The sequence below is a fragment of the Falco rusticolus genome, chromosome 4 (genome assembly GCF_015220075.1).
Source record: "Falco rusticolus isolate bFalRus1 chromosome 4, bFalRus1.pri, whole genome shotgun sequence".
NCBI lineage: Eukaryota > Metazoa > Chordata > Aves > Falconiformes > Falconidae > Falco > Falco rusticolus.
Window position 1 is genome coordinate 48,134,993 of NC_051190.1, and position 19,901 is coordinate 48,154,893.

At 60.8% G+C, this 19,901-nt stretch overlaps 2 protein-coding genes across 4 annotated transcripts; one reads left to right on the forward strand and one right to left on the reverse strand.

The window, feature by feature from the left end:
• Window positions 1-296: 296 nt before the first annotated feature.
• ZNF414 (zinc finger protein 414) lies at window positions 297-8,856 on the forward strand. 2 transcript variants are annotated; one of them, XM_037383016.1, is made up of 9 exons: window positions 297-398; window positions 4,942-5,075; window positions 5,482-5,583; window positions 5,668-5,775; window positions 6,016-6,121; window positions 6,337-6,872; window positions 7,236-7,286; window positions 7,985-8,143; window positions 8,422-8,856. In XM_037383016.1, the coding sequence occupies exons 2-9, from the start codon at window positions 5,006-5,008 to the stop codon at window positions 8,496-8,498; spliced, it is 1,209 nt and encodes a 402-aa protein (XP_037238913.1). In that variant the 5' UTR covers window positions 297-398; window positions 4,942-5,005; the 3' UTR covers window positions 8,499-8,856. The 2 variants fall into 2 exon arrangements, with proteins under 2 accessions (XP_037238913.1, XP_037238914.1); XM_037383017.1 differs by lacking the exon at window positions 7,236-7,286.
• A 2,224-nt stretch (window positions 8,857-11,080) lies between these two features.
• Window positions 11,081-19,122, reverse strand: LOC119146016 (acidic leucine-rich nuclear phosphoprotein 32 family member B). 2 transcript variants are annotated; one of them, XM_037383019.1, is made up of 7 exons: window positions 19,006-19,122; window positions 16,579-16,728; window positions 15,953-16,075; window positions 14,696-14,894; window positions 14,286-14,404; window positions 13,793-13,847; window positions 11,081-12,926 (listed from the first exon to the last, which is right to left on the reverse strand). In XM_037383019.1, the coding sequence occupies exons 1-7, from the start codon at window positions 19,057-19,059 to the stop codon at window positions 12,838-12,840; spliced, it is 789 nt and encodes a 262-aa protein (XP_037238916.1). In that variant the 5' UTR covers window positions 19,060-19,122; the 3' UTR covers window positions 11,081-12,837. The 2 variants fall into 2 exon arrangements, with proteins under 2 accessions (XP_037238916.1, XP_037238915.1); XM_037383018.1 differs by having other exon boundaries at window positions 14,286-14,407.
• Window positions 19,123-19,901: the final 779 nt, after the last annotated feature.

Sequence of the window (19,901 nt, forward strand, 5' to 3'; positions counted from 1 at the left end):
ACCCTGGGACGCTCCGTGGTCCCCGGGATGCTCTGTGGTCCCCGGGATGCTCCGTGGTCCCCGGGATGCTCCGTGGTCCCCGGCATGCTCCACGGACCCTGGAACACCCTGAGGCCCCCGGGGCGCTCGGCGGACGCCGGGATACTTCAGCCTTTCGCAGGCGCAGGGATGCGGAGCGTTCCCGGCACCGGGGAGGGGCGGGGCCGGGCCCCTCCCCCACGGCCCCCGCCCTCCCCTTCCGCACTGCTCCTTCCTCCCCCCACCGTCCTCCTCCTCCTCCCCCCCCCCCCCCCCCCCCCCCCCTCCCTGCTCTCGCGACAGCTCGCGCAGAAAATGGCCCCGCGGCCGCGCCGCCGCTGATGCGCGCTCCGGGCGGTGCCGGCCCCGCCGCAGCCCCGGTACGTGCGGGGGCGGGACGGGGCGGGCGGGCACCGGGGGGCAGCGCCGGGGGGGCCCGTCCCCGTCCCCGCACGGGGGGGAGGGCACCGGGGGCGGCGGGGCAGCGGCGGCAGCGGAGCGGGTACCGGGCCCGGGATGCCGGGGCTGGTGGGGGAGCCGGGACCTGCACCGGGGGCTGGGGGGGCTCTGGGCAAAGCCGCCCTGCCCGTGGAGGGGCACGGCTGCCGCCCACGGGGGCTCCGGGTTACGGGGGATACTACCCGTGGGGCGACTAGTCATGGGGAGCGCTAGCCATGGCTGCGTTATTACCCACAGGGGCTAGTAGCCGTGGGTGTAGTGCCCATGGGGGACCACTAGCTACCGGGGTGCTACCCATGGGGGGCTGCTAGCTACGGGGGTTGCTGCCTGTGGGGCTAGGAGCCCAGGGACAGCTAGCCATGGGAGCTGTTAGCCCCTGGTCTTTGCAGGTGTGTGGCCCGTGGGAGCAGCAGGACCCCCTTCGCCACCCTGAGCATCCTGGGTGGGGTCCCATGCCTGCCGGGGTCCCCCCTGGTCTCTCCATCTGCCCGCACACGTGGGAACTGCTTTGTGCTGTCAGTGGCCCCGGGGATGCGGCTGCTCATCCTCAGCCGGCGTGAGGGCTCCTGCACCTTGGCCATGGTGTGAACTTGGCCGGGCCCAGGGCTGCCTGCTCTGGGGGCAGCTTTGTCTGGGCGCAGGGAAGAAGGTCCATCCTCCCCAGATGGCTCCTGAAAGGAAAGAGGGTTTTTTCCAGCTGAAAGCGCTGATGTAGCCCAGTGGATTAGCTGGCACAGGCAGGCAAGTAAAGGTGGGCACTGAGATAGTGCAGGGACGTGGGGAAATGGCAGCATGGCTCTTCCCCACTCGCACGCCAGCCAGGTCGCCACTGGCTTGGAGCAAGCCAGGGGGATGGATGGCAGGGACCCCAGGGCAGCCCTTCGGGGAAGGCTGAAAGATGTTTCCCAAAAAAACGGTGAAGGCCGAGCTGCCCCCACATGCGCCGTGGGGACGTGGCATGTTGGCTGTGCTGAGGCTCAGCGCTCACCCCTTTGGATGCCCACGTTGCCAGTGGCAGCAGCTGTGGCAAGGTTTGGGGTCATTTGGGCTCTCCGGGCAGATTTTCTGAGATGGAAAGCCAGGAGCTTGCCCTCAGGGTGAGGTGGAGGGGTAAAACATTGGGGCAGCGGCTTTGCTCCAGCCCAAATTGAGATTAGGGCACCCAAGCTGCAGTGGGCATCGTGAGGCCCATGGTTGTGAGGCAGGGGCTGCCAGGCAGCAGAGATGCCCAGAGCATCTTCCTCCCCACACCAGGTCAGCGTTCCCCATGATGTCTGAAGGCAACAGGAGGATTTACGACATGCATTTTAATTTACGACATGCATTTGAACCCCGTGACCGGTGGCCAGAGCGCGTGCCGGGGTGGGTGGGGGTGCTCGCTGCGCTGCTGTCACAGCCTGGGCTTCCTCCCTCTGCACCGCTCGGCACTCACCGGCTGAGCGATCACATGAGCCCCTTGTTCGGAGCCTTTGTCTCTCATCTCCTACGCTGAGGAGCTGTGTTTTGGGAAGCCTCTGCAACCTCTGGCCAGAGACCACACAGAGGTGCTCAAATAGGGTTATTTGTCCCATTTATCTTCCCGGGGTGGGTCTGTAAAAGTCGTATGTGCTTGGCGATATGTGTAAACCCCCTGGTTCATTTGAGGGAGATGAGCTGTATTAATTATTAACTGCATCAGCAACAGAGGCTGCTCTGGGTGTCCAGTAGCTGCAAACCCTCCTGCTCGCCCTCGTTGCTGCCAGCCCCTCCAAAGGGTTTTTCCAACTCCCACTGGGGCCGGAGTGAGGGAGTTTGGTGCCAGCAGGTTTCCAGGGAGGCTGAACCGGTGGCAGGAAAAACGCTGTGAAGAGCAACACCAAACATGCGGTGGCTCTGGGATTCAGGTTTCCAGGGCAGGGGTTGCACCGGTGCCAGGGGAGTCACATCTCCAGTGCCCACACGGGGATGGGGACAGTGGCAGGTCAGCAGCACCTGGGACGGAGTATCATGCTCAGGGATGTAAAATGGAGGGTCCTGGCGAATGACAAGTGTTGGACACTATCCCCTGGGAGGTGACAAATGACAGCAAAATGATACAGGTGCCACCAGCTCCTCAAAACCCAAAAAAACAGAAAAGCCTGGGCCGAGCACACCACGGTGCTACGGTGCTGCTGAAAACACACCCACGTGGGACAGCTTTGCTGTGGTGGGACAGTGGCAGGGCTGCAGGACGGGGGCAGGCATGCTGGCTGCAAGGAGGTGCACCTGCATCCACCCCACCTGCCCTCGCTGGACCTGCCGATTAGCTCAGGAGGCATTTCCTTAGCTTTTCCGGATAAAAAATCAATTTTAAACGCATCACTGGGGTACCGCCTGCAACCGGGAAATGGAGAGCAGCATCAGATAGCATCAGTGGGAGCGGAGGGAAGCTTCAGCACGAGCTGTAACATCCGAGGGTGCCACCAGGTTTGATCCTGGAGCATCGGGAGCTGACAGCCCTGCTGCAATGCCGCTGAGGAAGGATTTCCTGGTTTCTTGGAAAAAATTGCGTGGGCTCCAGCTGAGCTCCTGGTGCAGTGGGCACGGGTGTCCTGCTCCTTTACAGCCTTGTCTGGGGGCCATCAATCCCCGGGGACCATCAGCAGGCCTTGGGGACAGGCGGTGGCATGGAGCGTTGATCCAGAGGCAGCGTTTCCAGCAGGGAAGCGGGAGCCCGGGGGAGTCTCGCTACAGTCACAGGGCCTGGCGCTTGCAGACCAGGAAATGTTCTGGCAGCACCAAAGCTCCGGGGCCGGGCACCGAAACGTGGCAGTGCCACACAGGCGCTGCACAAGGGGCTGAGCAGGGACAGAGAGCCCTGCCTTGACCCTTTTAATGCTTTGTCCCTCAACAGAAGATTCCTGAAATCTTTTTTCCCCTCTCCCAAAACTGCATTTCCTCCTCCCGATAAAACAAAGCTCCATCCAAACTGCAGTGAACTTTCTCTGCGGTGTTCGCCCTTTGTGCAGCCCGAGCAAACCCTCCAGCCAGGGCTGAATTTTCCCTCCCAGGACACAATCAGCCCCTGGCCCTGCCCCAACCCCCCACCCCTCCCCCGCTGTGGTTGACACCCGCCCCCCCCCCCCCCTTCCTCCAGCCAGTCCCAGCTTCTGTGCAGGTTGCATCCCACAGCGCTGGCAGGAGCCACTGAACTGAGAAAACAACAACAACAACAACAAAAAAAAGCAATGCAACCTCCCAACAAAGCCGTGAGCCTGGGGGCAGCCGGAGAAATAATCCCGCACAGATTTTGCCCCCCCCTCTGATTTATTACCCGATGGGTTGCCATCCCAGCACCGCCGGTTGCTGCAGTAACAGCTGCTGGGGCCGCCTTTGCCAGGCTAAAGCCCCGCTGCGTGCGAGCCAGGCTGGAGCAGAAAAGCTGGGAAAATGCCTCTTGAACAGATGCTGAGAGGCAGGTCTGGCAAGGCCGGGGTGGGACGGATGCAGGCACATCTCCTTGCAACCAGCAAAGCATCAGGAGGTTCCCCAGGGACTTGCTTTGGGAGTCGCTGAGCTCTTGGGGAAGCATTAATCCTCTAACAAACGGCAGATGTGCATGTGGCAGCCGCTCCGCAGCCCCAGCACTGATTTGTTGTTGTTATTATTACTATGATGATCATTGTTGTTGTTTTCTTTTTAACTTTGACATTAAGACGCTATTGAGAATTATTCCCAAGTGAGGGACTTTTTGGATGCTTTTTACTGGGGTTGGTGCTTGGCTTTTGCATGCCGAAGCCTTGCACAGAGGCTTTGTGAGGCTGAGCCAATTTAATTTTGGAGACCATCTGATGGAGCTTGTGTGACCTGCCCCCACATCCCCATCAGCATCAGGCCCTGCTGCCGATGCTCCCAGTTGTGCAATGGGACGTGCTGCTCCTTTTGGCTGGAAGATCCTACAAAACTGCAGGAGGAGCATCCAGTGAGACCCCCCTGCCTGGTGGGAGCAAGAGAGGCTGGAGCAGCTCCTGCAATCCCTGCTTCGGCAGCAGCGGGGCTGGGTCGCCTTGGTAGGGAGGGGGTCCTGTGGCTTTGGGGGGGATTTTTAACTAGAAAAGCTCTAGGCTGGTACCAAAAAGCAGCAGTCTGGCGATGTGTGGGGCAGGCTGTGCCAGATGGCAGCTGGGGGGGGACCTTTCGGGGGCTTTGTGGACCACCCCTGGGGCAGGAGAAGCGGGAAGGGATGACAACAGCTCTGGCTTCAAAGCCTGGCTGCTGCTCCCCGGGGGGGCCATGTGCAAAGCTCCCAGGGCCAAGTGCTGCCTTTGCAGCGTGTCCCCCCTGCAGAGATGCTGCGAAGCCCCCATGGAGCCGGGATCTCCTGCCAGCTTGGCCCTGGAGGTCCCTGGGAGGGAGGGTCAGTCCCACTGCCATGGAGCAGGAGGAAGAGGCAGTCGACATCACTCCGTGCCGGACTGTAACCTCTCACCCTTGCGTTCGGTGTAGCATCGCCAGGAGGAGACGCTGTCGGTGGCACGTGCCTCGCCCTGTGCCCACCACTCTCCAGGCCATGAAGACGGAGAAGGATGAAGCTGTGCCCACCTTCTCCCTGCGGGGTAAATACACCGGAGAGGGGGCAGGTGAGTCCCTTGTGCCACAGAGGGGTTGGTGATGGGAGCTGGGGCAGGGCGAGGGGGAGAAGAAGCCTTTGCTGCTGCTGCTGGAGGTCCCTTTGGCCAAATCCCACCCCAGAGGGGTGGCTGGGAGCACCCCGAGGCTGCGCAGGGTTGGGCATGTGGTGTCACCCAGCATGCTCAAGGCACCAGCAGGCTTTGCCTTCACACCAGCAGCTTTTTCTAGAGCAAAGACCCTCCCATCTCTAACCACCCTGCAGGGCTCCTGCCTCTCCCAGCCAGACCCCCCCAGCTGCCTGCACCCCTGTTTGTAAAGGGTAGGGGGGAGGGCAAAGAGGGACGCAGTTCAGGCAGGGGCTTGTGGCATCCCGCGGGAGCTGGTCCCCGCTGCCTAACGGCCTTTCCCCGGCAGGTTGCAGCGAAGCAGCTCTGCCCAGCGGCCCAATGCCGGTGGCAGGGAGCGGAGGGACCCCAGCCCAGGACCTGCGGCCGCTGAAGCGCAGACCTGTCCCAGGTGAGCCGAGCCCCAGCCCTGCCCCAGGGAGGTGACGGCAATGGCTGGGGCAGGGACGAGGCCAACAGCTCTGTCTCCTTCCAGGGAAGCACTACCAGTGCTCAAGCTACGGCTGCAAACTGGCCTTCCCCAGCATGCAGGAGCTGATGGACCACCTGAAGGTCCACTACAGACCCACGCAGTCCCTTGAGGGTAAGGTCGAGATGCTGTGTCGCTCCAGGGTGCCCTTTTTCAGCTGGGAGGTGGCAGAGCACGGCTTGAAGCGGAGGCAGCCCTGGTGATGGTGCGTGTACCTCCAGGAGATGCTGCACAGCACCGGGCGGGAGCAGGGAGAGTGAGGGAGGTGCTGGAGACCCACTGGTGGGGCTGCCCACCTGGGGGGTGCAGTGCAGCTGTGCTGTTGCTGAATCTCTGTCCTATTTTTTTGCTCAGGCAAAACCTTCCAGTGCCCGACGCTGGGCTGCACAGAGACCTTCCCCAGCATGCAGGACCTCATGGCCCACATGAAGGTGCACTACAAGCCAAACCGCTACTTCAAGTGAGTCCCGCTGGTGCCCATCCCCATCCTGGGCTGCCGTGCCATCGCCCTGCAGACACCTCCCACAGCCCATTCTATCTGGGGGCACCCAGCAGATCCCACCTTTGTAGACATCCCCCCCCCCCCGTCTCAGCAGCAGACCCCCGGGCCGGGGTGTTGGGGTGGGTGATGCAGGAGGGAGCACTGCCACTGACGCCACCTCCCCGGCCCCACAGGTGTGAGAACTGCATGCTGCGCTTCCGAACGCACCGCTCCCTCTTCAAGCACTTGCACGTCTGCTCTGACAGCGCCAGCAGCCCTGCGCCGCCCCCCAAAACCGACAAGCCCGTCCTGCCTGCTACCTCTGCCCTGGAGAAGGAGCCCCCGGCCAAGCCACCCGAGGGGCTTCCCAAACTCCCGAGCGTTATCCGGCCCCTGGAGAAAGAAGCCATCCTCCCTGGCGCAGACACTGCCTCGGCAGCCCCCGCTGCGCTCCCCACCAGCCTCCCCGAGCTGCCCGGCTCGCTGGAGGCGCTGCCGCTGGTCTCGCCGGCCCCCCACCCCTTCCCGCTGCTGGAGCCCAGCCTTTTCGGGCCATCATCCTTGACTCGGTTCTCGGGGCCACCCCCCTCCTCGGTGCCGGGGCCGTTCCTGTCCTACGTGCACCCTTCGCCCTACAGCTTGCCCCAGCCCCCGGCGCAGCATCGCCTCCGGCCCTACGTGCCGGGCCACGGCCCCCCCATCTCCAACGCCGTCTGGAAGAAAAGCCAAGGTGAGCGCACGGGGCCGTTCGGGCAAACCTTCTTCTGCTCCTGCCTTGACCAGCAGCTCCTGGAGGAGGACCCACCGTCGGCCAGCCAAGGATCCCCCTCCTCCCAGCCCCGCACGGGGCCGCCCCAGCCCCCCCCAGCCCCATCCCACCTCTGCTCTCCCCTCCATCCCACTTACCGGGATGCTCAATTGGAGAAAGCACCAGCAACCACCAAAAACAAGCCTCCAAATTTTCCCAGCCCTGCTGCTCCCCGCCGTGCTGGGGGTGCGAGGCGGGGGGCCGGGCCAGGCCTGCTCTCCCACGTGTCCCCCCGCAGGGAGGGGAAGACCTAATGCTTGTCTTGCCCCTCGATTCCCTCCGCAGGTGTGAGTGTCAGCCCACTCCTCCCATGCTTTGGCTCAGGAGTGACTCCAGGTTAGTTTGGCACCTACTGATTGGGGGCTGCTTTCTGTCACTGGGGGGTGGTGGGGGGTGGTGGGGGCCACAGGGGTGGGAGAAGCCCCACGGGGCATGGCGATGCTCCCTGGAGAGCAGAGGGAGAGGGTGGGCTTCTTCATTTTTGGGAGCCACGTGGAGAGGGGATGTGGCTCAGGTAGGTTTGGAGACTTGGGGGGGGGGGGTCGCCAGCTGCGCACCCCCAGGAATCACCCAGCCTAGTTCCTCTGGCACCCAAGGGCAGAAGCAGCAGGAGAAGGAGCTGCAGCAGCTGTGTGGGCTCCAGTCCCCCCAGTCGCCCCAGCCCCAAGGCTGGGCTGGAAACTGTTGCCTGTTGCTCCATGTGGTGCGGAGGTGATGGGCAAAGGGAGGTCAGGGCTGGGGGGCACGGCCTCGCTCCCTGCTCCCGGATTTGGGGTTCCTCCCTCGGGAAGGGGACCTCCGCACGTGTGGGGCTTGGAGCAGGGGGGCTCCTGCCCCCACAGCACCGGCTGATCCGAGCCCCATGGCACCCAGCACGATGCAGCCGGCACCCGGGGCCGCCTGCCCTGCATCCTGCGCTGCCGCTTCGCATGGCTCCTGCTGGCAGGGGGGGGCTCCTGGGCATAGCCCCCCCCTGGCCATGGCGGGGGGCGAGCGAGCGAGCACTGTGCTTCCCTCCTTGCCCGTCCTTGCAGGGCACTCCTCCAACAGCCGCATCGTGTGGGAACACACGCGGGGCCGCTACACCTGCATGCAGTGCCCCTACTCCACTGCCTCGCGGGAGGAGATGACCCTGCACATCGAGGACCACCGCAAGAACCCCCCGACCCCCGGGCGCCTGGATGCAGAGATGGGTACGGCCCAGGGGGGTGGCGGGAGGGACCCCAACTGGCAGGATACTTGCAGGGAGCGTGGCTTGACCTGCTCCCCATGGATAACACATACCCCGCTCCCTCCGTGCTGGAAGGGGGTGACCGGCCACTGGGGTGGGCTTTGGGCTGCAGCTCCTGGCTCCCCAGCGATGCCCTCCCTGTGCCCCCCCGGCTTTCCAGCCCCCAGGCAGCCCCCGGCAGGAGCCAGGGAGCAGGGGGCTCGGCTGCAGTGCTGACGGCTCTCTTCCCTCTCCCTCCAGATTTCGGGGTGGGCCTCGCCTCCTTCCACGCCAAGCTGACGCCGGAGATGGAGAACTCCCTGTACTCCCAGCTCTGATGAGCCCAGCTCCCACGGGACTGCTCCTGCGCCTCCCCATCCCTCCCCCCCGAGCCAGGCGGTGGGGGGAGGGCACCGCACAGCCCAAGCCATAGCGCTGGGACAGGGACCCCTTCCTGGGTACCAGGAGCAGCCCCCAGCCCCAGCACGGGCTGGCAGAGGGGCAGATGTTTTCTCTTGAATTTCTACCCTCCCTTTTATTTTTGGAAACTAAGCACTTGGAACCCTGCGTCTCCCTCCCCTAAAGGTTTCGTTGCTTCAGCTCCAGGGGCTCTGGGGGGAGCCCAGTAGGTTGCTCAGGAGTTAGTGGACTTCTCTGGAATGAGGTCTGGAAATAATAAATGGGAATTGTACAGGAGCAACAGCTGGGAGAGCCTCTGTCAGTCCCCGTGGCAGCTGGGGGTGATGGGGGAGCAGTGTTCCACCCCCAGGGATGCTCCCGCATCCCATGGAGAGGGCAGATGCAAGGAGTGCAGGGGGTGCGTGTCCCCAGGGTGGCCCTGCCCTGGGCACGTTTGGGGAAGAAGGTTTGGGGAAGGGGTGCTCCCTGCTTGCCCCTTCCTCAACGCATCCCAAAGCATGAACGGCTCCTGAGGAGCAGAGCCAGAGCCACTGCCAGCTGCACCCCAGCACCCAGCCTGCGCACCCAAACTGGGGCAGGACCTTGGACCCTGCTCCAGCACCCGGCCAGCCCCAGTGCCTGTCCCAGTCCCACCACGGGCAGAGGTACCAGGGGACCACTCGGCACCAAGTAGAGAATGGGGCCCCTGCTCCAGCCTGGCGGCTCTTCTGTGCCCTGGTCCCCAGCCTCGGGGGCTGCACACCCCCCTGCACCCCAGCCGTGGGAGCCGAGCAGCCGTGGGTTCTCGCCCCGGGGCTCCTCAGGTCCTGCTTTGCCCGCGCAGGTGCCGGCCCCATCCCAGCGAGGTGAAAAGTTTGCTCCAAACTGGTTTGAGTGGCGGCGTGCTGCCACACGCCAGTGCCCACGCTGCCTCTGGCCGGGTGCCAGCCGCAGCCAGGGATGGGAGCCCCAGCACCCCGCGGCTCTGCACGACGGTGTGGGGTGCTGCTGCCAGCCCTGGGAGGGGACACAAACCCTGGGGGGATTCCCCCCACACACACACACACCCAGCTCAGCCCTGGTTCTTGCCCCTGGAGCTGCCCCTTTCCCAGACATACCCCAGAGCACAGGTCTCATGGGGGCCTTCTCCCCCGCTGGGTACAGCATGGGGGGCACAGAGCCCAGCCTCAGCGCCCGCGGCGACTCAGGAGGGGCCCAAAGCCAGCCTGGCCGGGGTGGACATGCCTTCCTCCTGCTGCAGTCCCTGCACACAGGTGAGCAGCACCCCGGGCTGCCACGCTTTGCCCCTATCTGCACGCCTGTGCTGGGTGGGCTTGCCAGGCTGCCTTCCCCAGCCCCCCAGCATGGACTGCTGCCTGGGGGAGTCACCGGCCCCAGATAAGGAAGGCAAAGCTGGAGAGAAACTGGGGGAAGCAGAGGGCCAGCTGGCCAGACAGACCAGGCTGGACAGACCAAGCTGCAGACCCAGCACTGCTGCATCCCTGCCTGGGAGCAAGCAGAGGCCCCCCCACTGCAGTGGGGTGGCCCCACAGCCACCCTTCTGGGTGGGGAGGGTGTATTTGAAAGGGAGACCCCTTACCTGAGCGGGGGGCTGCATGGGCAGCACCGAGGTACAGCAGCCCCCCGAGCCAGTGGTGAGGAGCAGGGCTGGGAGCAGCCACAGCGCTGCTCTGCCTCCCAGCTCCTGGTCCACGCAGGGCCTGGGGCTGCTGTCCCCAACCCCGGTCCAGCACAGCCCCCGCCTCGCCCCAGGCCCTGAGCAGGGCGGCAGATGTGCTGAAGTAAGAAGCCCGAGCCGAAGCCCCTGACTGCTGAGACCTAACAGAGCAGCCACTCCTTACAGAGCCGGAGCGGGACCACGCAGCCCAGCAAGGCGAGGGAGACCCCCACGAGGCGGGAGCACCGTGGCATCGGGCACAAGTCTGGACCCCTCCAGTGCCAGCAAGCACAGGCAGCTGCCCCGACCCCCCAGCCCAGCCTGCAGCGGGCTTCCTCCTCCCTGTCTTGCATTCGGACCACCAACACCCACCCAGCTTCCTCCTCCTCCAGGGCAGGTGCCCACCCTAAAGCCCAGCAGCGGGACCCCCTCCCAAGCTCTTCTTGACCCCGCAAGCCCAGCTCCAGCCACCTCTGAAGGCCGAGCGTGCAGCACAGCAGGGGCTGCACCATCTCCTGCAGACACGCGTGCCAGGGCCCTGCACCAGGATGGCCTGTGCCACTCTGGCCCACACCAGAGACCCTGCCCCATCCCCATCCCCACCCCACCAGCAGCCCTGACGTGCCCGAACCAGCCCCACCAGCTGAGCTGCACTTACCAAGTGTCCACCCCGCTGGGGCCGAAAGCAAAGCCAGAACACGCTGGGGGGCACACACCAGTCACCACTCCCAGGAGAGACCCAAGAAAAACTGCCCCAAAACTTCCACCACACGTTCCTGCAGGCTGGCTGCAGCTCGGCCGCTCCTAGAGCACAGGTCAGTGAAGACAACGTTCATTGCAATGGATTTTTAAAAACTGAAGTCTTTATTAAAGTTTTATCCAAATTTTGTAACAAAAGATACAAAAGGGCTGGAGATCCTTATTTCTGGGACTAGTCTGACCAATTAAAACCTGACAGTTACTAGGCTAATATAAAATCCATACAATCTGCTAAAAATGCAGGGAAAAATTAGAAGTAACTGCTGCTCTGAAATTTCTTTCAAAAATTCCTTTAACATTTATAAGTTACTCGGTTTGCATTTTACAGGACTAGTTCTTCTCCGAATGGTTACAGCTACTGTACAATGCAAGAGACGACAGCAAGAACAGAAAAGCAACAGAAACTCGGATGTGCTGCAACACACACCACTCCTCTGCAGGAACCGCCGCGAGTCTCGGGTGCGACAGATTGCCCAGAGCAACCACCGGGAACGCCACAAAGTGCCAGTGCGTCTGCACCCGCGGAGAGCCTCGACAGCAGGAGGAACAGCAGTTTCTCCCACCCCAGCACAGCTCTCCGGCACCCAGCACCGAGGAGTTACCATGCCTTGCACGCCACGGGGCCAGTTCTCCCCAGAAGCTAACGGATGGGCCAGCTGAACACCTCCAGGCAGAGGAAGGGTGGCCAAGGGGTCAGAAACCCTCCGGCGCAGAGCTGCACCGGGCTGAATCCCCCCCCTTCCTCCTTCTGGCCACCGCTGGGTTTGGGGACACACGCAGTACGCCCGCAGAGCATAAACATGAGTGGGAGAAAGCTGGATGTAAAGAGGAGGATGCGTACACCAGGCTAGCGCTGAGGCAACCGTCCAGAGCTGGTACTGGCTAGCAGAAGGACCCTGAGAATATATAGGCTAACACGGTCTCCCGGGGAACGCCGAGTTAGGTGCATCACAGTGATACTGGTTGAACGTGTTCTGTACAGTGCGAAACGGAGTTTGACAGAGGTGCAGTACCCCCTAACCTGCTCTTTCCTATCTCTTCCTAAAGGCAGAGGCTGCTACGGGGTGACGAGAAGCCTCGTCACAGCAAAGACGCTCACAGCCACAAAAGTCAGACTTACTTGGACATCCAAGTGAAAGTTATTAGGTGGCCACTGGGAAAAAAACATTCCAGTTTATAAAATAGGAAAGCAAGCGCAGGGCTACTGCAAGGTGCATCGTCAGAGGTACCAGGTCTTGCAAGCAGCCAACCCCCGCTCCCCAGCACCCCAGGCACCCCACATCCCCAGCACTAAAGTATCTTCAAGCATCTCCAGAGATCACATCACCATTATTTCTGTATCAGAGAGACCTCAGTGATCATTCGCTTTGAGTCCGTTTAGATGAACCAGATTTGCACCCACTGCTCAAGATGGCTCAAGCGTCTTCAGAAAGCTGGTCTGAGGGCATGCAGATAGCAAACACGCCTTCTTGGCTGTCAGGCAGGGTGGCAAGCTGGAGCTCTGGGTCCAGTGTGGCAAGGCTGATTTCAGACACGAAAGATACCCTAGGAGGAAAATTTTTTTTTTTTTTTTTTTTTTTTTTTTTTTTGCAAACTGCTGCACAAACCACAGAACGGAGAAAAGCCTTTGGTCATGAGATACTTGTGAGAAAGTGAGCCTTGTATGGAAGATTCCCCTGAATGCCTACAGTATTCTACATCTTAAAAAAATATATTGTGGACGCTGCAGCCATACAAAGGGGGGAGGAGTGGGAGACAGGGATTTACAGTCTCACATAGACACAACGGGGAGGTTAAGACAAGCACAGTCATAGTCTGTAAAACTGATTGGCTCGCTCGGATCAGTCATCCTCATCGTCCTCTTCGTCTTCTGGATCTTCCTCTCCTTCATCCTCTAGATTTCGTTTTCTCTTTTCCCCTCGTGGAAGGTCTGCAAAAAGAGGTGAAGCGTGAAGTTCTGTTCAGTCTTGCGGAACAGCATTTGAACTGTGGCTTCAAGCCGCGTCAGCCACAGCTTGCTGGTGAACAAGCACAGACTAGACTGGCACCATTACAAAGCCGAGATCCACCCTGCCCAGTTTCTCATGGCACCCAGAAAAGCCTAGACTAGCATGAGACATTAACTATTTTCTCTGCCCTCCAAGCATCCCACATTTCAACAGCTGCTTAAAAATGGGCTCTTTTTGTTGAGCACCCCAAAAACATAGCATCTGCAGAATTCAGTCACTTCTAACCAAGCTCATACGAAACCATTCGAAGTCACACCAGCTGCTATATTCTGCCAACATTTACTCAGGTCTTTATAGTTTGTTATAACCAGAGGAGTCTGGACTCAAGTCAAGCAGCTCGGGTCTACCCTCCCCTCTACAGCTGAGAGGAGAGGAACGTGTCTCCAAGAGCATCTTCTCTTGCAGGCTGCTACCATGAGCTTCTGTGACACAAGCCCTGCTCCTGCACGGACTATCGGTTCAAGCTACTTAGACCTGGTTTTCTAAGTAGTCTGCTTCATTAGTATCTGGCACTTACCCAGCTTGGTTGGTATTAGGAGATGCTGAAACCTGTTTCCCCATCACCACTGCGTGACCCTTTGGTTATAACCCTGTGACTATTCAATAGTCAGCTCAGGCATAAGCAACAGCTTCAGCACTGCCGGCAGGCAGAAACACTGCACTTCCCATCAGGGAAAAGCTGCAGGCAACAACAGCACTGCACTGAAGCCTGGGAAGCTCTACAAAAGCTGAGAGTGACTGTTGAGACAGCTTTGCAAGCACTTAAGTTTGTCAGGACTCAACTCACCGTCATCAGCTTCATCTTCTTCATCGTCCTCACCATCTTCCTCCTCATCTTCTTCCTGGAGTCAAAACAAGATTCTTTGTTGCAAGAACCGCAATCCCATGGGCAAGGTGTAATTCTACAGCAACATCTCCCTTCACCTCTGCTCCTGCCCTACTCTAGCCTCAGGACAGCAGATACAAGCTGAGTGGGGAGGAGCCGGCAGTTCCTGAACAGCTTCTCGCACCCCTACGAAGGGGGCTGTACAGCTGTAGCACTTGAAGCCACAGAAGTACCAGGCTGAGCAATAAACAAGTGTGAACTGGCAAACACTTGTGGGCCACGAGTCACAAGGTGTAGGGGAAAAAGGCAGAGCGCAGGGCAGCACGCCTCAGATCTGCCCACAGAGGCGCATCTGTGACACCTGGCCAGATGGGTCACCGGATTAAAGGACAAACGCAGCACCAAACACAGCAACGTGGTGCTGCAGGCTTATACCGATGACAGAAAGCCTCACCTCATCATCTACTCCGTCCTCCTCCTCTTCACCTTCCAGATCATCATCTTCATCTTCTTCATCATCAATGACTTCTTCATCCAAATCATCTTCCTCATCGTCATCATCCTCTTCCTCACCTTCTACCAAAAGGAGAGGCAGGTAAGCGTTACGGTTCCCGAATACTCACTACATGAGCAGGGCAGGAAACCCCACAGAACAAGCACGCACAAGGAGCGCCTGCAACAAGCCCCGTCAGCCTGCAGCAAGTCTCCTTTCTTACAGAGCCTGCCAAAGGAGGGAGCGGGGTTACCCACACAGCTCCTACTGCAGCAGCAAGTTATAATTGTCATTTATTTAGAAGCATGACCACGCAGAAGGGTAAAAGGGGTTGCTCCCCAGGAAGAAAATCAAGAGGAGAAAATCCTCACCTTCCCCGTTCTCATACTCATCCTCCAGTCCATCCCCGTCTGCCTCAGGGTCTGAGTCTGGTGCTTCCTGGTCATCAGCATCAAACCCATCTAGGTAGGTGAGCTGGGGCAGAAGGGTGAACACGCTCTCCCGGTAGTTGATGAGCATTGTCACCTCACAGTTGAAGAGGTCCAGACTATGGAGGTTCGGCAACTTTTTCTGCAAAGATCAAGTCACTAGGTTATTTACAAGCTGACACCGTTTGAAGATCAGGCAGCCATCAGAAGACAGCTGGGTTGCTACCCAGATCTAGTACAGAAGTGTCTTTGCATGCATTATTTGCGCCATGTGCTCCTCACATGGCAAGAAGTTACTGCTCTTGCTAACTGTGGGCAACCATTTCTTTTCAGCTCCTCCGTCCTAGTTTCCCCTCCGCAGAGCCAGCTCCTATGAAACCATTTGCAAACCTTACTCCCTTCTGAACAGGGCAGGCAACAAGCACAGAAAGCCCAGCTCCCCCAGCAGGAAAAAATCACTGAGCCAGGCTCATCCTGCCCAAAACGTCGGGCAAAACACCCAACAGCGCAACACAGGGAGACCCGCAGACTGTGCCCACGTGCCTCTCGGCATGGCCACAGCAGCTCTCCCGCTCAGGCCATCACACTGTGCACCAGGTCAAGCGAAGGAGGAGGAAAACACTTTCAGGCTCTTTCTGGAGGGGATGGAAGGACCAAAGGAAACAGCTAATGAGTGAGGCAAATGCCCCAGACCAGACCTTTCAGCTACAGAGTCAGGATTACAAGGCAAGAGCCTTCTTTGGGGCAGTTCAGATGCAACGGGAACCCCCTGCAATGCATGCTGTGACAGCAACCAGGGCGAGAGAGTCCCAACCAGCACAACAGCGCCTTTGGACTGACATGATGGACACCCTCACTGGTGTCCAAGCAACTCATCTCCATGACACCCCAGGTGCCACCTACCTCAAACTGCATCCGACCCATTAACGGTCCTTTCTCAGATGGACACTGAGCACTGCATCCACAGTTTTACTCATCCAGCCCAATTTCATGCTTCTTTTAGCAACTGGCTGCTGGTTTTCCAGACAGAGGAGCCAATAACTATTAGCCCAGCCTCAAATTGGACCCACTCATCTGTTCCCATCAGAACCACGAAGTGCTGTTGGAACAGTTACCAAGACGTTGGACTTCTGCTGCACAGACACACTCCCCAAAGGAAACAACGTCATCCCTTAGACTCCAGCACAGCCTTCCACTCACCAAGGGCTCCAGGGTATTGATGTCTTTGATCTTGTTGCCGCTTAGATGCAAGTGTGTCAGGTTAGGAGTTCTCTCTGCTAGAACTTCAAGGCCACCAGAAATCCTGTTATCACTCAGCTCCAGCTGCCAGGAGGGAATATCACACGGTCACAATGCGTTTCAGCTCACGACATGGGGAATAAAACTGCCCAGAGAACCGGAATACAACAAGCACCCACATTCCAGACCCTGTTCGTTAGACCACACCATACAGCAGCAGTTCCAAGTTTTCACTTGAAACCCCCTTCCCATGGTAATGCAGCACTCCCAGCCATCTCTGTACTGCAGGACACAGGGGTACATGCTCTAAAATCCAAAATATTTACGATGTTACTGCAGCTTCTGACAGTAGCACAACAGCAAAAGCAAGAGAGAAAGGACAATGAACATACAATAAGCTCAAAAGCATTTTGTTGCTTGCTAAAAAACAACCTCTCTCACTTGCTCAGATTGTTGGCTACAGAGGAAAAAACAAAATCAAATGGCCTTTTTATGGCAAATACAATAAAAACAAATGTCACAAGGGACAGGGCAGCAGAAGGCTCAGAGCAAGGACTGCTGGAGATGGGACCACAGGTCTGACTCACCTTCCGAAGTTTGTTGAGTTTGGGGAGATTGGAGACAGACAGCAAGTTGATGTTGATCATGCTGAGGAACTCCAGGTTCTCGAAATCTGAAGAGAGACCAACAATCTTCCCATCGTCTGAACGGCAGTTATCAAGAACCAGCTCCTTCACCTGCCAACAAGGACACCCAGCAGTTGTCATCACACCCAACTAAGTCTCACCTCGAGTCCATCAAGCTGACATCAGGCAGAGCGACTGACACTTCAAAGCAGCAGGTGTGTCTGAAGGTCCTCCTTACTCACACAAAGGGACACGCAAGATCTTAAAGCCAAGTAACTTTTGTGAGGGCACAAGGTGAGAATCCCTCATGGCGGTTAAGATTTCACCCTTTAAGCACGAGCCATGCAATGTGCGACCGCTGCACCAGCCCACCCCCTGTGGCTCCAACCAAGGTCCACCTTCTCCACTGAGATGCATCAAGAGGTCAAACCATGAGGTTGCATCAAAATGTTTCATGCACAAGGCATCAAAAAGCTTTCAGTCACGCTTCAGGCTTCACTAACAAGAGACTGAACAAGGTCATCTGGTTTTGTCCTGTTCAACTTTTCCCCCCTCGCCACCAGGGTGCTGGAAAACCTGCCTCCAGAGGATTCGTTTCCCTGTGACAGCCTCCATGCAGAGGTGACACATCTGCCTAGGCAGGTCTCTTAAGCAGATGAGAGCCTCAGGCTCCTCCTGATTCAGGACCACTGATGGCATCTAGTATTTCGCCCAGCACACACTACACGCACAGAAGCCATCGCTACCTGGTAATTCAGCACAGAAATCAACCCCTCTGTGGCATCAGGACCACAAAGCACCAGCACAGAACTGCTCCCCGTTAAACATCTGGAGAGTGAATGTACCTGGCATCCTCCTCTCCCCCAAAGCGCAGGGAGTACTCAAGCCCCAGCTCTCACAGGCCACTTCCAAAACTTGCTTTTACCCCGCACATTCTTCACAGCAAGATGCAAAAATCAGCCTTGGCCAGAAGGCTTGTGATGCTCTCCAAATTCCTCCTTCGCAGCACTCCCGTTTTACCTCTCTCGCTCAGATCAGCCAACTATTAGGAAGTCGTTCTAAAATCACTTCGCCTTACTGGCAGCAGAGTTTCAGGGCTGCCATGCTGTCTTTGCAGCACAAGCTCCGAACGAGTTAACGCTTAAAACTCCAGAAGCGGCATCGCTGGTCAGAGCTCTGAGTTGAGCAGCAAACAGGCTGGGCCAGGAGTTCCGTGGCCGAGCTCGCTTTGCTCTCAGCGCCCCAGACAAGCCTCCAGCTGAACCGACCACGGCAGGCGTAAAGGTGGCCGGGGCCGGCGCTCCGCCGCGGTGGGCACAGAGGCCAGAACGGTGCCAGGTTATGAACCGACCTGGCTGAGGCAGCCCGAAGCTGGAGCAGATCCCTGCCCCGGCTCCAGCAGGACGAGCAGCCGGGACAGCGTCTCGCAGCCGCCGTTGGTCCCGGGGCACCGGGCCGTGACCCGACTCGCTCCAGGTCCTGGTGTCAAATCAAGTCCTCGGGGGGACCCCTGGGCTCCTCGGGGCGTTCTCAGCCTGCAACCCCCTTGGCCGTCCACGAAGCACCTTTGATCTCTACCAAAAGCTCCTCTCACAACCCATTTTTCCTAAGGCCCGGCGCTGCCACGCCACAGCGGCCTGTCCCCGAAGCGAGTGACAGCCGCCAGCCGCCTCCCTGCAGGGCGGCCCAGGTAAGGGCCGAGCCGGGCCGAGGGCCGCGGCGCAGCGCCCGGGGAAGGTGCGAAGCCCCCGGCCCGGCCTAGGGCTGCGCTGAGGGGAGCGGGCGGCTGAGGCGGCCCCGGGGGGCTCGGCGCCCCCGCGGCCCGGCACCCAGCTCCGGCCCGGGAGGCCCCGCTCGGGCCGCGCACCGGCGCTGACAGGCGGCCCCTGGAGCGAGCGCCGGGCCTGGCCAGGCCCCAGCGGGGAGCCCGAGCCCCGGCGGGGCGGGCCGGGGCAGGCCCAGGCGGCCGCTAACATGGCCGAGCCGCCATGGCTCCGCGGGGCCGCACCGGCCAGGCCAGGCGGCTCCGGCGCGGCGGGAACCGGCACGGCGCGGCCCGGCCCAGCCCGGCCGCCCTCCCCCCCACCGCCCCCCGCTGCGGGACCGGACGGGCCGCGACCGGTCGCCGCCGCCTCGGGCCGGGCCCCGCCGCGCACGTGCGCGCCGCCATGCCGGGGAGGGGGGGTACGGGAGGGGGAGGGGGGGTACGGGAGGGGGTGGGGGGGTGTCCCCGCCGCCGCGCGCCGCACCCCGCCCACCCCAAACCCTCCCCCTCACCGTGCAGGACCCCCCCGCCCGCGGGGCCGCCCCCCCCCCTTCCCGTTGACCCCCCGCAGCACGTGCCGGCCCGGTCCCCCGCCCGCGCCACGCGCTCCCCGGCAGCGTTACCTCGCTCGGTTTCTTGTTGCGCAGCTCCAGCGTCAGCCGCTTCTTCATCTCCATCCTCCCGCCGCCCCGAGCCCCCGAGCCCGCCGCGCCGCCCCGAGCTCCCCGCGCCGCGCCGCTCCCGCCGCCCCGCCCCGCGCCCGCCGCCTCCCGCCCGCGCCCGCGCGCGCCGCCGCCGCCCGCGCCCGGGAAGGCGCCAACGGCAACAAAGGCGGCGCGCGCCGCGCCCCCTGCCGGCAGCGCCCAGCCACGCGCACACAGCGCCCCCGCCCGGCAGCGCCCCCCGCCGGCCCCGCGCCGCCCCGGTAAGGCCCCGCCCCGGGACACCGGTCCCGGTCCCGGTCCTGAGCGCCGGGTTCCCGCCCCCAGCGCCGCGGGTCCCTTCCCGGGCGCCACGTTCCCGTCCCGGCATGACTGTCCCGGCACCACGTTCCCATTCCCAGACACCCCTGGCACCACATCCCCACCGCCAGCCCCACATTCCCACCTCCAGCGCCATGTTCCTATCACCAGCCCCACATTCCCACCTCCAGCCCCACATTCCCATCCCCAGCACCACGTTCCCATCCCCAGCACCACGTTCCCATCCCCAGCACCACGTTCCCATCCCCAGCACCATGTTCCCATCCTCAGCACCATGTTCCCAGCCCCAGCCCCACGTTCCCATCCACATGCCAGGCTCCTTGTGCCGCTGCTGAGGCTTCTCCTGCCCACCGTGCTGCTGTTGCCATCGGGGTGCTGGGCGCACTCAGGGTGACCAGGAGAGCCGTGGGAAGCCCCGGCGCTGTGAAGGCTGCCCTGGTGCTTTTCCCTCCCCTCGTCTTCCGGGCAGGGCTGCGCTCCAGGTGCAGAGCTGGGGAGCTGGGAATGCTGCTGCCATGTGCCGGGCCAGGCGAGGG

Coding starts and splice junctions, on each gene's coding strand:
- ZNF414 (XM_037383016.1), top strand. CDS start 5,006: ATGAAGACGGAGAAGGATGAAGCTGTGCCCACCTTCTCCCTGCGGGGT. Junction 5,076..5,481: donor ATACACCGGAGAGGGGGCAG/GTGAGTCCCTTG, acceptor TTTCCCCGGCAG/GTTGCAGCGAAGCAGCTCTG. Junction 6,873..7,235: donor CGTCTGGAAGAAAAGCCAAG/GTGAGCGCACGG, acceptor TTCCCTCCGCAG/GTGTGAGTGTCAGCCCACTC.
- LOC119146016 (XM_037383018.1), bottom strand. CDS start 19,059: ATGGAGATGAAGAAGCGGCTGACGCTGGAGCTGCGCAACAAGAAACCG. Junction 13,848..14,285: donor AGGACGGAGTAGATGATGAG/GTGAGGCTTTCT, acceptor TTTTGACTCCAG/GAAGAAGATGAGGAGGAAGA. Junction 12,927..13,792: donor AGAAGATGAAGCTGATGACG/GTGAGTTGAGTC, acceptor CTCTTTTTGCAG/ACCTTCCACGAGGGGAAAAG.